General features: G+C 47.4%; 1 protein-coding gene across 1 annotated transcript in view; it reads right to left on the bottom strand.

Moving 5' to 3' along the window:
- MROH2B (maestro heat like repeat family member 2B) overlaps positions 1 to 14,354 on the bottom strand; it is a 54,229-nt gene that overhangs the window by 4,551 nt on the left and 35,324 nt on the right. The window contains exons 28-40 of the mRNA XM_037138506.2: positions 13,969 to 14,104; positions 13,781 to 13,876; positions 13,428 to 13,517; positions 12,956 to 13,076; positions 11,659 to 11,756; positions 9,245 to 9,397; positions 6,675 to 6,832; positions 6,087 to 6,213; positions 5,358 to 5,545; positions 4,115 to 4,255; positions 2,712 to 2,826; positions 1,985 to 2,131; positions 1,554 to 1,736 (exon numbers count right to left, since the gene is read on the bottom strand). Of these exons, the coding sequence (XP_036994401.2) occupies positions 1,554 to 1,736; positions 1,985 to 2,131; positions 2,712 to 2,826; positions 4,115 to 4,255; positions 5,358 to 5,545; positions 6,087 to 6,213; positions 6,675 to 6,832; positions 9,245 to 9,397; positions 11,659 to 11,756; positions 12,956 to 13,076; positions 13,428 to 13,517; positions 13,781 to 13,876; positions 13,969 to 14,104 (1,753 nt within the window). The remainder of the gene's footprint in view (positions 1 to 1,553; positions 1,737 to 1,984; positions 2,132 to 2,711; positions 2,827 to 4,114; positions 4,256 to 5,357; positions 5,546 to 6,086; positions 6,214 to 6,674; positions 6,833 to 9,244; positions 9,398 to 11,658; positions 11,757 to 12,955; positions 13,077 to 13,427; positions 13,518 to 13,780; positions 13,877 to 13,968; positions 14,105 to 14,354) is intronic.

The following is a 14,354-nucleotide window of genomic DNA, read 5'->3' as shown; positions in this document are numbered from 1 at the left end:
GGAAACCCAACAAACAGGTGGGGCTCTGAGGGGTGACCTGAGCCCCTTGTTGGGGATCGTCACCAGCTGTCTGTGCCATGAAAAAAAAGTAGCTGGGAAGGAGCAGTAAGCGCCTTTCAAAGGTCCGATTTAAGCTAGCACATGAGTAAACAAGGGGTACTGAATACATACAACTGAGAATGGCTGACTGTGGGTATATAGTGCAGGCCAGAATCCAGAGATCTGCATGGCTAAGAAATTTTGCCAGAGTCAGGAAGAAAGGACAAGACTTAAAGGAAAGAAATGGAGTGAATGAATCGAAAACTATGGACTTGAAAGGTAATTTTTTCTTTAGGTTCCATTCCATACCTCTCAGGCTGCATTTAGAGATACAATGCAGTTGCGGGCTTGTAAAATACTTCAGGAGCTGAAAAATTAGGCTTGTGATGAATAGTGAAAGAAAGGAATGAAGACTTTCCAGGCTGGAGAAGGGAGGTAAATAAGTAATTTAATTAAGCCTTAATGTTTCAGAAGGAGCCCACTGGCAGTCTTCCATCTCCTCTGACAATATAGAAAACAGGTCTGGCTCACAAACACAGAAATTGAAGTTAGATGTGATGCAGATTTGTGCACCATGACAGTGCACACACCAAAAAACAAAGAATGAAACCAAGTTTCCCAGAAGTTCTGAAGGAAAATAGCCGTCCCTGGCCCAGGATCCCTGCCTGATGTTTTCTGAGATTAGGGCTATGGAGTAGATCAGGGGGTCGACAAACTTTTCCCTAAAAGGCTGTACAGGAAATCACTTGGACTTTGCGGGGCATCTGGTTTCTGTAACAGCTAATCAACTCTGCAGATGAAATGGGAAAGCCGCCATCGACATTGTGCAACCAGTGAGCATGGCTGTGTTCCAAAGAAACTCAATTTACAGGAAGATGCTCTGGGCTAAGTCTGGCCCACGAGCTACGGTTCATACTGATTCCTGGACAAAATGAGCCATATAAGTGTTTGGAGTCTTTAAATCTTGGATGTGGAAAAGATAAGGTTAGAGGTGACAGCACCATTCCCGGGCCCCTACTTCTGTATTGAGTGTAACTTACAGTCCTAATTTGTGTCCCCCTGCAAAGCTAACTTTGACAATGAGGATTTAGGTGCAAGTAATTCATTTGAGAGGTGAACCCAGGCAGCATAATGGGATAGGGAAGAGACAAAAGCTACAAAAGGGAACACTTTCCCTTGTAGGAAGGTGGAGCTCCATCCCAAGGGGTGAGAAAGCTGGGAAGTTTGGCCACAAGCTCCTGTTTCTTATCATTTGAGGGTCCTTCCCCAACATCGAGCCCAACATGTTCAGACCCATTATGATTCCTGGGCCAAAGAATACCCTTAAACAGAGAGACACAGGAAGCCAACAGCCTGCTCAGGAATTGTTCAGGTGACCCCTGGGCAGGTGACCTTAAGGCCAGAACAAGGAATATGGATGAGACACCGACACTGTCTGCAACAAGCACTACCTGAACCTCTTGTGTTCGCTTACTTCTTCTGGGGAGGGAAGGTTCTTGAGCAGGCTCACTTACGTCTTCAAAGAAAGTTCTTGTTTGCAGCACTATTTCTTTGAAGTAGAAGCTCACGTCTCGCTCTGTGAGCAGTTCCAGGATCTGTTTTAGAGCCTTCAAGCTTTCACAGACGACTTCGGTGCGGGCCAGGTGGTACAGACCTCTGATGATAGATTCCAATATTATCTGCTTATGCTTCTTCACCTGTTTTGAAGTAAGCTCTTTTAATCTCAAAAGCTGTTGTATGCATATCTGGAATAAGGGTAGAAGACCCCAGAGAAGGGGACTGAAATTCCGTTAGGGTCACAAGCCTTAACAGAAATCAAGAGCTACAGTTTCAGCAATTTATTTGGATTTGTGCTTGATTTCTTTGTGACCGTAAGTTGTGAGTTAGTCAATAAGTATTTCAAACTCTACCTAAATGAACTATCCCCCCCAAACCCTCCTGTTACCTTGTGGGGGGCTCCAGAAGCTGTGTTGCCGAGCCCTCGGATGGCCATCTGCCTGAGAGTGGCATTGGAGTCCCAGGCACTCTGATCCATCAAGATGAGCACGTTCCGGAGATTCCAGTGCTTCCAGAGGGTCGCCTCCTTCATGAGCTGAAAGGGACACAGCCCTCCCCTTTAGGTGAGGGAGCGGCTTCCCTGGGGGGGGGTGCCAGAGGCCTCCTAACTGCAGCTGAAGAGGGGGCAGCCACTGCCTGTGGACCGGAGGAGGAAGAGCCCACAGGTGGGCCAGCAAGTCTTGCAGAAACTAAGCTTTGGATGGCAGCAGCCCACAGGTCAAGGTTACCAGTGATGAGAAGAGAATCCCTAGTTAAGGAGATGCTTCTAATTAAGCTAAGTGGAAAAAACAGGGCAGGGAAAACAGGGGTTATCCTTCTCTGGATCAACTCGGACGGCCTTTATCCCAGAGGGTGGGGGACCAGTCATGAATGCCTGTTGGTTACTTGTTGTTTTGTCCTTCTTGTATCTATTCTCTGCCCTTCTGTGTCCTGGGAGGCTGACTTCTGCAGACCGGAGGGAAGGAAGAGGTTGGGGTGGGTTTTGTTTTTTTTCCTCTCACTCCCTGCTCAGGTAACCCAGGGCCTGGCTGGTACCCTGTCTCCCCTGCAAGGCCCCTGAGAGAAACACCCCAGGGGACATCCCCTGGAGCCTGCCGAGATGCTCCTGGCCTTGCCTCAGAGAAGAACGCCATGCCAGTGATGCGGTAGTTCTCCGAAGAGGAGGTGAGCGACCAGTGCAGCTTCTCCATGATGGCCAGGATGACTCTGTGTTGCCACACGGCCATGCTCCTAGAAAATGATGCCTCCAGTTGTAATGTAGCAGGGGTGCCTTCCTTTCTCAGCAACGGAGGGGCTTTTGGCCTATGTCTCTCTCAGAAAAATAAATCCTCTAACATACAGAATATCCAGAGACACATGAAGAGATGCTCAATATCGTTAGCTATCAGAGAGATGCAAATTAAAACCACAATGAGATACCACTTTACACCAGTCAGGATGGCTATAATAGACAAAGCAACAAACAACAAATGTTGGAGAGGTTGTGGGGAAAAGGGGACCTTAGTTCACTGTTGGTGGGATTGCAGACTGGTACAACCATTATGGAAAACAGTATGGAATTTTCTCAGAAAAATAAAAATGGACCTGCCTTTTGACCCAGCAATTCCACTGCTAGGATTATACCCCAAGAATCCTAAAACATCAATTTCAAAGAACCTATGCACCACAGTGTTCATAGCAGCACAATTTACAATAGCCAAGAGTTGGAAGCAACCTAGGTGCCCATCAGTAAACGAATGGATCAAAAAATTGTGGTACATATACACAATGGAATTCTATGCAGCAGAGAGAAAGAAGGGGCTACTACCTTTTGCAACAACATGGATGGAACTGGAAAGCATTATGCTGAGTGAAATAGGCCAGGCATTGAAGGACAAATACCATATGATCTCACCTTTGACAGGAAGCTAAAGAATAAAACAAACAAGCAAACAGAATAAAAACAAAGACACTGAAATAGAGAACAAGTGGGCAGCGACCAGAGGGGAGAGGGAAGGGAACTTAAGGGGAAAAAGGGGGAGGGATTTTGAGGAACAAGTATGAAAGACACAGAGATGAGGACTGGGGGGGGGGGATGGGAGGGAGGGGGGGAGACCGGGCGGGGGGGGGGGGGTGAGATGGGAGAAATAGATTAAAAAAAATGTACTTGAAAAGTAACTAAATAAAATTTAATATTAAAAAAAAAGAAAAAGAAATCCTCTAAAAAGGGCTGTTCAAGGAAAGAGCTGCAAGGCTTCAAGGACATTTAAAACTGCCTACTGCATGCCCAATTTAAGTGTTGTTTGCCTAGAACTGTTCAATATTTTGCTGGGGTTATTTTTTGGAGGAGGTGGTGAGTTCTGGGCTGATCCCACCACCTCTTCCCAAACCCCGATGCTCCTTCTTCTCTGCTTCTTCTCCTTGACCATATGCAAGCCCTTGGTGAGTCAATTGCTCTCAGGGAAGTCGCCTGCACTGCATTTTCTACTCCATTTCTAGTTTTCTCCTTTGTATACAGTTTGGGACACCCGCGCGTTACCTGGCCAGTGCGCACACTCCGAGGTGGTGGGCACTGGGGCTCTGGAGCAGCGTCCACACGTTGTCCCCTTCGTCAGACTCGATGGCAAAGCCTCCTCGCACGGCCTGGTCCTGCACGCACTTCAGAGTAGCAGTTGAGAGCCTGCGGGAGCCAGTCAGCATCACAGGAGGAAGTCAGCCCCAGAGAGCAAGCGGCGGTGACTTCCCCCGTCCACTCTTCTGCTCCCAGCAACGCTCGCTCCCTCACTCCTGCCCGAATGGATGTTGTGCAAGGAAACAAACAGGTGACCTGGCCTCACACTTTCGTCAAAGGGAACATCGAGGCGATTTGAGCTGGTAGGTAATGCCACTAAATCTCGTCAACCTCTCATAAGAAAATAAAGCCCTAAGGATGGAAAGTGAATTCGGCGTCACATTTCACTGATTCTGAAACAGCGCCTCGGAGATCAGAGTGCGTCGGGCAGTGGACAGTGTGTTGTTGTTGGTTTCCAGCCAGTAGCTGTGACGTGGATGCTCTTGCACGCACACACACACACACACACATGTGCATGGATTGGGGGAAGGCTTTTTATACTGATGCCATTTTAGTGAAGTTACATGTACTGTTGACAGACACCACACGGGTTGTGCCTAACTGCTATTTTAAACCGTCTTTTTAATGTTGATTTGACCTTGGAATAAAAAGTTACGGAAAAGAGCGGGGAAACATGGCAATGTGATATTGGAGAAAAATGTGTGTCTAATAATCCTAAACTAGCTTTTTGGATAAAAATAGAACATAATTTTAAACTGTAAGAAAGCATTGATCCATGGCTTAATTGTTCTTTTATTTTCCTTTCTCAATAGTACACAAAATAAAGTTGCTTTCTTCCATGGACAAAGTCTTAGATGTGCTGAAATGTGGTTTTTATTTTTCTTCTTACCCTGGCAGCCTTGCACACCGTAGAATGCCAGCTTTCCTCGAAAGGTCTCAATGAGAGAAACCAGAGGAAACAGAGTGGGCCCTCTGGGGAAGAAGACGCAGCCGCTTATTTGTCCTGTGACCATTCTGGGCAACTGCACGGGGTGCGGCTTGGGAAGAATCGCTCTGAGGCTGAGGGGTGGCCGAGTGGTGGAGTGGTGCAGCGTTGCTCTCTCACAGGTAGTTGAGGCCGTGCCAGAAGGCGCAGGCCTTGCCTCCTGCCTCCCAGTTCTGGGTCTGGGACGAGGATGGCTCTGGAGTGCTCCCCCACCCGGCCACTCACCTGCAGGGGTCTGCAAGCTGCTGCCGTTCCCCTTGCTGTATCACCCGCCGCCGGAAGTTCGGGTTGGAAGTGGGCATCTCCTGGCCCAGCGTGCAGCTGACCAGCTTTAGGAGCAGAGTAAACAGCTCCGGGTACAGGCCTGTCACAGGGGTGCCTACTGACGTGACTTCGTGGATGGCACAGGCCACCTGAGGGGAGAAAGGGCCTTGTGGTCAGGCAGGCTCCTTTCCTCCAAGGTCGTCCTCTCACTGGGCCAATCAGCAACTTTGCTCTCTCCCCAGATGACTGCCTCCTGAGTTGACCACGTTCACAGCAAAAACATAAAAAGGGAAGGCGTGGGATCGTGGGGAAACCTGTCAACTCGGACTGCGTTCCTCTCTCAGGACTGCCATGTTCGGCGACTCCCAACTCCGGGGGCCACCAGCCAGGTAAAACGAAATGCTTTCTAGCAGTGGGGGCTCTCTCAACACAAAAGGGTGCTTCAGATATCTCGAAGATAAATTTGGAAACATAGAGACACAGGTTTTCTTCGGGCTGATGAGAAATTTGCTTCTAACAATGGCAGCCACAGACAAAACAACTGCCATCTTTGTCTGTTACAAACTGGAGTTGGTTTAAAATCAGGGCACGAGAGGACAAGTGTGATGAATGGAACATCACCAAGTTCCAGGTGGGGACAGTCGCGGAGTGGGGCCCGATCCCAGACACGTGGTGGGCTGTCCGACTCACTGCGATCGCGTCCATGCCGGCCAGGTCGTCTTCTAAGCTGTGCTCCAGCTTGTCTGTCAGGGCTCGCAGCAGCTTACTGCTGGAGGCCGGGTTCTCCGCCAGAGCCTTCCACAGTGTCTTCGTGTCCCTAGGGCAGCGAGGCAGGGGGCTGATGAGGCACAGCTCCTTGGAACAGGAGCTACTCCCTCTGACTCACTCGAAAACCACAGAACGACTAACCAAAATTTCAAGGGCAGAAGGACATGTCAGCATGGGGGGGGGATAATGAGGATGTTTTATTTAACAACCCAGCATTCCGGCCTCAGATTCCTGTTAATGTCCATCAAGACAGAAACCTATAAATAGGTCTATTCTGGGCAACCAAAAAGAGGAGATATATTCACTTTTTAATAATTATTCCTATGGTGTGTTTAAGAAAAATCTCATTATCATTCAAGGAGCATATATATATGGAAAACATTACTTGTGATTCAAACTCTAATTCTTAAATTATTATCCAGCCTTGATTTTCAGCCCCTTCCTCTCACGTGACAACCCCTTGCAGAGTGGCCTTTCCCAGGAGAAGGGGCCAGTTTAGTAAGACTCTACCTGTCGAAGGGCAGGGGCTTCTGCAGGAGGCTGGTGACGACGGCCTCCGTGTGGAAGCTGGCCATCTGGGAGATGGCTTCCAGCATGAACTGAAAACTCTCCTCCTTCTGCCTGAGGACTGGCATGTGGTAGTAAATTATGCTCAAGATATCCAACAGCTAAAAGGGAAAAGCCAAAGCAAACACTCAGTTGTCGTTTTCCTTTTATGTGAAAGGCTCAGGGCTTCTATGGTCAGCACATTGGTGGCTGATGAATTATAAAAACTGTTAAAATGATCATCAATTCTACACATGGTCTTTCTCTCATTTGGGAGAATTACTGATGAATTGGGTAATTATTCTTAAATACTTCAGTAACTATTTTGTGAAAGGCTGCTTTATGCCAGGTGAGGTGCCGAGTTGAGTGCTGTGTGAAATTTACCCAAGACAGGTAAGATGCAGCCTCTCCCCCAAGAAGTGGGTGGTCTGGTAAAGGCCGTTAGGCATATACTCAAAGGCTTGTGCACAAGACAGTGTGTGACAAGTGGTATGCAAGCAACACACAGGGCTGATGGGGAATCCCGAAGCAACTGAGGTTGCTTTGGAGAGACACCTGCTCTGGGTCTCCAAGGACACACAGCAATTTCAAACGGCAAGGTGGGGGTGGTGGTGAGAGGCAGCCGCATCAGAAAGGATTCAGGTGAAGATGTAAAATCAAAAAGCATGCAAGCAGGCGGAGCACAGAGGATTTTTCAGTGACACTGTTCTGTGGACATGTGTCATTATGTATTTGTCAACACCAAGAGTGAACCCTAAGGTAAACTGTGGACTCTGGGTGCTTATATCATGTGTCAGTGTAGGTTTATCAGTGGTGCCCGTGTGGGGGCAGGAGCTGTAGGGGAACTCTGTGTTTTCTGCTCGGTTTAGCGGTGAGCTCAAAATGCCTCTAAAAGATAAAGTCTGTATCTTGAGCATATTGTGCTAAACAAAATGTCAGACAGGAAAATTTAAGAGCCATATAATTTTACTCATATGTTAGACATAAAACTTAAAGGAACAAATAAGAAAAATAAACAAAAACTCATACACACAGGGAACAGGTTGGCGGTGACCAGAGGGAAGGGGAAGGGAGGGGTCCTAATGGGGAAAAGGGCTAAAACATATGGTGACGGAAACTGGTTTGACTTTGGGTGGTGGACACAAAATGCACTATACAGATGATCTGTCATGGAATCATATACTTGAAACCTATATAATCTTATTACCCATTGTCCTCTCTAAAAATACAATTTAAAAATCTATATAAAAAACAGCATGAGATCATGGGTACAAGCAAATGCAGAAAGAACTTCTGGAGTCGGGAATGGTCTAGTTGGGAGCACAGAGAGAATGGACGCGATCAAAGGAAGATCACTTGCTAGCAAAGATGAAGCCAGATCCTCAAGGGCACCAACGGCTGCTGTTATGAATTTGGATGTTAATCTGCAAGTAGCATGGGATGATATTATATATTTGGATTGTTGACTTGGAGAAGGGTGTGTCTCTATGGTAAAGCAACTTTGCTTCTAGTAGTTGTTTTCCTCACTTATTTTGGATAGAATTTTAGGTTAAGCATACATAACATGATTACTACAGAGTCTCATTTCAATGATTCTTGGAGAAGATGTAAGTCCCTTTTGTATCCTTTTACTTATTGCATGAGTAACTCTCTTTTATGCTAAACACACAAATTCATGAACATTCTACATTTATTAACCTTTGATTCTCCCATGCCTAGCTCAGTGACTGCCAATTGTATGTAGTCAATAAATGTTTCTGAAAAAAAAAAAAAACAAAAAACCCCAAATTGAGTAGGAAGTAATTAACACAGAGATCTTTTGTAAAAGTCATGCGTTAGTGAATTCTTTGACTTGAGATGCTGACGCTGGGCGGTGGGAAGCATATGTCCCTGGGATGCCCGCATTGACTTGAAGAGTCTTTTTCTTCTTACTAATCTTTGAATTGTTTGTATTCTGCTTCCGACCTCAAGAGACAGACTAGAACATATCCATCTGGAGCTCTTAGCCAAGCTTCCCTTAATTGAAATCCTGTTTTCTCAGCTTCCCTCTCCAGCTGGGAAAAAGGACGAGGACTTTCCCCTCAATCAGTTCCTCAAGGACAGCCCTCCTTCCCCCAAGAACAGGTTCTAGGGTGTGTGGAAGACCAGCCAGAAGAGTGCCAGTGGCCTTAGTGACCGCTCTGGCCCTCCATGGCCATCCCAAAGGCATCCACATGGCCATTCTCAAGCTCAAAGATCTCATAGCCCAGTTTTCCATAATCCAAATGCCCCTGGTTCAGAGCTGCTTCCTCTGGCCAACAAAGGACAGTTGGGAGGTGTTTAGGATTACAGATTAGAGTGGCAACTGAGAGTGCCAGGCACTCTGTCAGCATGGGCCTGGTTGTTGACACACACCTTGGGGCCCTGCGGGGACCTGCTGAGGATCTAAGTTCTCTGTTTGCTGCCCATCAGAGGACAAGGTGAGAAGTGACAGCCGAGTGGCATTTCAGAAGTGCTGGAATTTGGCTCGGTCGCCTGGCCGGCTGTCAGTTTACCTGATCTTCCAAAGCAGCGCCTTGTTCCTTCAGGGCGGTGACCATCCACATGCCACAGGCAGTTGTGCACGAGGGGCCGAGGGTCTCCAGGCCATCCAGGATCTCCTCCAGGAACACGACAATTTCTTCACTCGGGATGAGTTTACTAACCATCTGAGAAGGTACCAGAAAAACTCGTGTTGCCAACCCCCACCCTCCATATCTGGACACGTACAACGTGCTGTTCCTCGTTGCTCTAGGATCCTGGAGACCAGTGGGCTCGCAGACAGTGAGCATAGGACTGGGGCCTTAGAAACTGGGAAAAATACTCAAAATGGACACAGTCATGACCTTTTACCTCTAAGCAAAATTTCCCTGGAGTTGCCTTTTTATCATTTTACATGTATCTAGTCCCAGGCCTGCGGATGTAATACTCTCTTCAAACGGAGGCTGTAGTGCGCTCCATAGGGGGAAAGTGATGTACAATGTGTACACAGTCATTTATATGTTCCAAAGTGCTTCACAAACACTTCATACAGCATAGAAGTGAGTCTCACATCTGCCAAAGACTGGCTAAGATGAACCATTATGAGCCCAGTATTTTGATCTTCTCTGTCTCAATATTATAAGTAGTCAGTCAAATGTCAAGAAATGTGAAACTTTGCACTTTGGTCTTTATGTACAAGAACTATATAAAATGTTGGTTGATAGCAGTGTGTGAGTATGGGTGTGTGTGTGTGTGTGTGTGTGTGTGTGTGTGTGTGTGTATGAAAAGCCAGCAGTTTGAAAGAATTCCAGGAGCATTACATGGGGTTTTAACCAAGGAAGGTGGTCATAATTATGGGTCTTTTGGTATAAAAACATTCCTGTTCACAGTTGACTCCCCTTGTATTAAATGGGCTGATGATGTTTGGCAGAACCACCCTGAGGAGGAATTGAGTTCTTGTTCACGAGCAGTGGCATGTCCTGGCCAGTGTGTGACTGATCCCTGTTCTCAGATCAAAGGGCTAGGCTAGCGCATCTGTTCTACATGACACCAAACGCCAGGCTCAGTGGCTATCTTTTTTCCTTCATTCTTTTTTTAAAAAACACATTGTGATGGGTGTTGATCCAGGAAGAAAGGGAATTTATGTCTTTGAGCCTGTGTCAGACGCTTCCTTAGGCACGTGTCCTATGTTCCCCCCTAATGCCCACCTTGCTTCTCTCCCATATTTTGATTTTTTCTCATTGTCATCACTGCTGCCTTGTTAGTCTGAGTCACCTAATCTCACACCTATATCCTTGTAGTTTTCTCCTAAGTTGGCTCACTAACGTCACTCTTGCCGGTCTACTTTCTAGTGTGAACACAGCAGTTGGACAACACTTCAGAAATAAAAATTTGAGTTAGTTCCTCCTCACAGAACTATCGCTAGCCCATAAAAGGGTTTTGCAAATTAGATAAAGGTGTCCTGTCCTCCATTCTGACTGATTTGGTTGGATTCTTCATTGCCATTTGTGGATAATTGCCAGAATACATATGAATCTCCAATGTCTATTATGGAACAGATGCCACCTCCCATGGGGGTTCCCTTGTGTCTTCTTCTCAAGTGGCACAACTACAGGTAGTGGTCCTGAATCTTCTGCTCAGAAGCCTCCACTGGCTTTAGATTTTCATTTTGGCAAAAGCCAGGGTCCTTCACAAGGCTTGGCAGGTTCCCGAATTGGCCCTGGGCTATCTCTTGGATCTCATTATCTACCTTTTTCCCCAACACCAGGCGTTTGCACCTGCTGCTTCCCCTCTGCCTGGAGTGTTCTTTTCCACAGGTCTGCATGCTTGTCTCTTTCAGAGTGATGATCTCGGAGGGATCACCCCTTCCTGACTCGATTTCATTTTTCTCAGCAATCACTACCTGACATGATGTCTATTTGGCGGGCTCCATCTACTAGGACGTAAGCCCGGTGAGGGCAGGCATTTTGTCCTTTTCTGTTCTTAGAGCTTAGGACAAAGTCTGGCACATGGCAGGTGCACAGGGAATACTAGGTGAATAAATGGATGATTGAATGAATGGACAGTTGATCGACTTGTCCTCACAACAACTCTGACAGGTAGTCTAGGAACTTTTCTGAAGACGAGGATTCTGAGCTTCAAGCAGTGCACACAGAGGCTACCTGATTGACTCTACAGCCCTCGTCCCTTCTGCCCCACCTCACTGTCTTCCTCAACCTGCAGAGGACCACTCGGCTGACAAGGTTTCCCAGACTATGAAATGAGCAGTAACAGGCATCAACTGGGCACAGGTCAACCCGAGCTCACAAACAATAGGACAAAGGTGCCCTGTTCAGCCTGGATGGCTACACTACTGCCCTCTTTGATAGTGGGATACACATAGCTTACTCACTTGAAAGTCAACTGAAATAAGCTTGACATCCCTTTGCCAGGCCTCTGTGTCTATTACCTTTGCTATTTTAGAAGAAATCTTGACCTGGACCTGCACGTCATCACACTGTAGCCCTTCCTGCAGATCCTGCAGCCTTTCCATTTCCAGGCGAACACCTAAAAGCAACAGCAGGGGACACAGGTAAGAGTTCAGAGACCTGAGAGACCTCGAAGAGGCTGGCTATATTTCGATGCAATGCTAATTCAGCTGTCAGACACCCTGAGGACTGTCTGATGAGACAGCGAACATAAGAACAAACATGTACTGAGTAGTTTCTACCTGCCGAGCACTGTGTTGAATCCTCCCATACACTGACCTCACTTATTACTCCAAAAGATCATCTAAGGTAGACTCTCCCGTTTCTGTCCCTATCTTGCAGATAAGAAAGCTGAGGCAGAAATATGAAGCCATTTGGCTACATGACTGAGTAAAAAACAGGGAAGTTAGAGCTTGCGTCCTGGTCTGTTTGACACCCTGACAGCGATGCCCAGGCTCTTACTACTGTACTGTCCTGCCAACCCCGTCAGCCTTTCATCCTGCGGTGAGCTGCTGTGGGGGGACGGAAAGGTCACTTGTAATTGGAATGTCAGCAACTGCATAGGTGCTTGTTGATCTCAATTTATAAAAGCAGACCTAAATTGTAATGGCTTTCTGTTTGTTGTTTGAATATATATAGAAATATATAGTAATTGTGGAAATTCACACCTGGATGATTCAGCAGAAGGCCACCTAGCCCAGCAAACACACAAAGACTTTAGAGTCACACAGACTTGAGCTCAAAGCCCAGCCCCCCATGAGTTCAGCAGTCCAAGGCACTGGTACATTTTTAACCTCAGATACCTCATCTCAAACTGACTGAGCACCATCCACGAGTATCTAATGGGTATTTAATTTCGTATTACAGTTGTTAACTAAATCTAGGAGGTGTTTAATATTCATGCTCTTCCTTTCTACTTCTGCTTATTTGATCAATCAAGAGAAAGAGTTGAAGTGAATCAGAAATCAGGAGATTTCTTGTTAACGAAGAGTATTTGAAGACCTGAATTTTGCATCTTTCAGGGAAATAAAGGAGGCTAAAGGAAGAAGAGGTAGAACAATCATGGAATTCAAATTCTCTTCTCCCTCTGAGGTTCCCACTCTAACATATTTCTTCTCTTACTGAAATGGGGCCTCACTTCCTCAGACATGGACGAACTGGGGAGGGAGCAGGGGAGGGAGAGAGAAGAAGAAACAGAGGAGAGGAAGGAGAGAGACACATAGGTACAAGGAGGAAAAACGGAGAGCAGTATTTTCTCTTCGTTTGTCCCTCACCCACCTTTTATACAGAACAGAGCGACGGTGCAGCTGGCCGCAGCCTGGCGGATGGTGGGCAGGGTGTCGCACGAGTGGGGGGCCAGAAGGCCCAGGAGTGAGCCGATTTTAAAGTCCCCTGGCGCCTGCAGGACAAAGGAGGCCCCCCAGGCAATAGGGTGGCTTGATAATCCCTCTGGATAGTCCCAACCCTGGATATTCAGTCCCTTGTTTTCTCCCTGCAGGTCCTTAGAATGAAATCGAATATTGGACTTGTCCCTAAGGGGCAGTGGAAAAATAATTAAGCAAGCATGCAAAGACAACTAGATGCTGTTCCCAGGTGCTTGCCACCCCCTGGGGTTGGGAGACCCCTCTCTGGAAAGCACTCTGGCTGGGGCCGGAGACCCAACCTGCGTAAGAGTTTTTGATTCCAGGGGCCTCAGTGTCCCCTGCTCTTAGCAAGCACTGATGCCTGTTCATTCCAGGGGACCACTCACCTCCACATCATTCGTCAGCACTGTTGCGGTGATCTGGAAGGCTCTTTCTCTTTCCCAGTCTTTTTGTGAAACAAGCCACATTCGGAGAAGCTGTTGGTCAAAGAAGTGTCCTGTCCTTAGTGTCCTTTGTATGCCCTCATTGGGGTTCTCACACTCTTGCTGCCACTCTCTCTCAGTCCCACCCTCTCTCTGCCTCGTCCGGAACAGGGGCTCACCTCCCCACCAGCTATTTTTAAGTGGGCCAGCCCTACGTGGGTTGGGGGAGGGTTAGTGGGTCAGACCGGACGTGTCCCTGTGAAGAAGATGAGGTACAGATTAGGGGCAATGGGGATCAGTCTGAGCAGGGGCCTTACATTGAACATTTCCTGACAGTCCTCTGCTTTCACATTGTCCCACATCATGGTCCTCAGCAGCTTCCCCAGGGCATCCATGGACCGTTCATAGAGAAACTGAAACCAGACGTGAGTGGGAGGGTGAGGCTGGGGGACGAGACGAAGGTCCCACTGGGTTCTTCCTTCCACTTGGGCGTCACTCCACCTACCTTAATGTGCTCCTTGTCCTTGTCCGTCTCACCCTCATTTCTGAGGTCTTCCAGAGGTGGAAGGGGCACCAGCTTCCGAATGTTCTCTTCAAGAATATTAAGGTGGTCACTTAGTGAGAGTCGTGGTTTTAACGTACTGAAATGAGAGCCACACAGAGGAGTGGGCATTACGATGACCAACAAAACAGGACCCAGGAGAGTCCTCCAAACTGCCCGTCATGTCTGAGGGGTCAGATACACCTTCTGACATGTTGGGAGGCTGAGGAAGGAGGTGACAGAAACAGGGAGAGCGTGACTGGGGACACAGAATGAGACTGTGCTAGTGAACATCATCAATACGCCTCGATTATGATTCATCAGAGTTACAAGCAGCTTGCCACTTGCTC

This window comes from Artibeus jamaicensis, unplaced genomic scaffold, assembly GCF_021234435.1.
Source record: "Artibeus jamaicensis isolate MK-2021 breed Jamaican fruit bat unplaced genomic scaffold, CSHL_Jam_final scaffold_369, whole genome shotgun sequence".
NCBI classification, from domain to species: Eukaryota; Metazoa; Chordata; class Mammalia; order Chiroptera; family Phyllostomidae; genus Artibeus; species Artibeus jamaicensis.
Note: the sequence above shows the minus strand (reverse complement) of the source record. Positions and strands in the feature narration are given on the sequence as shown.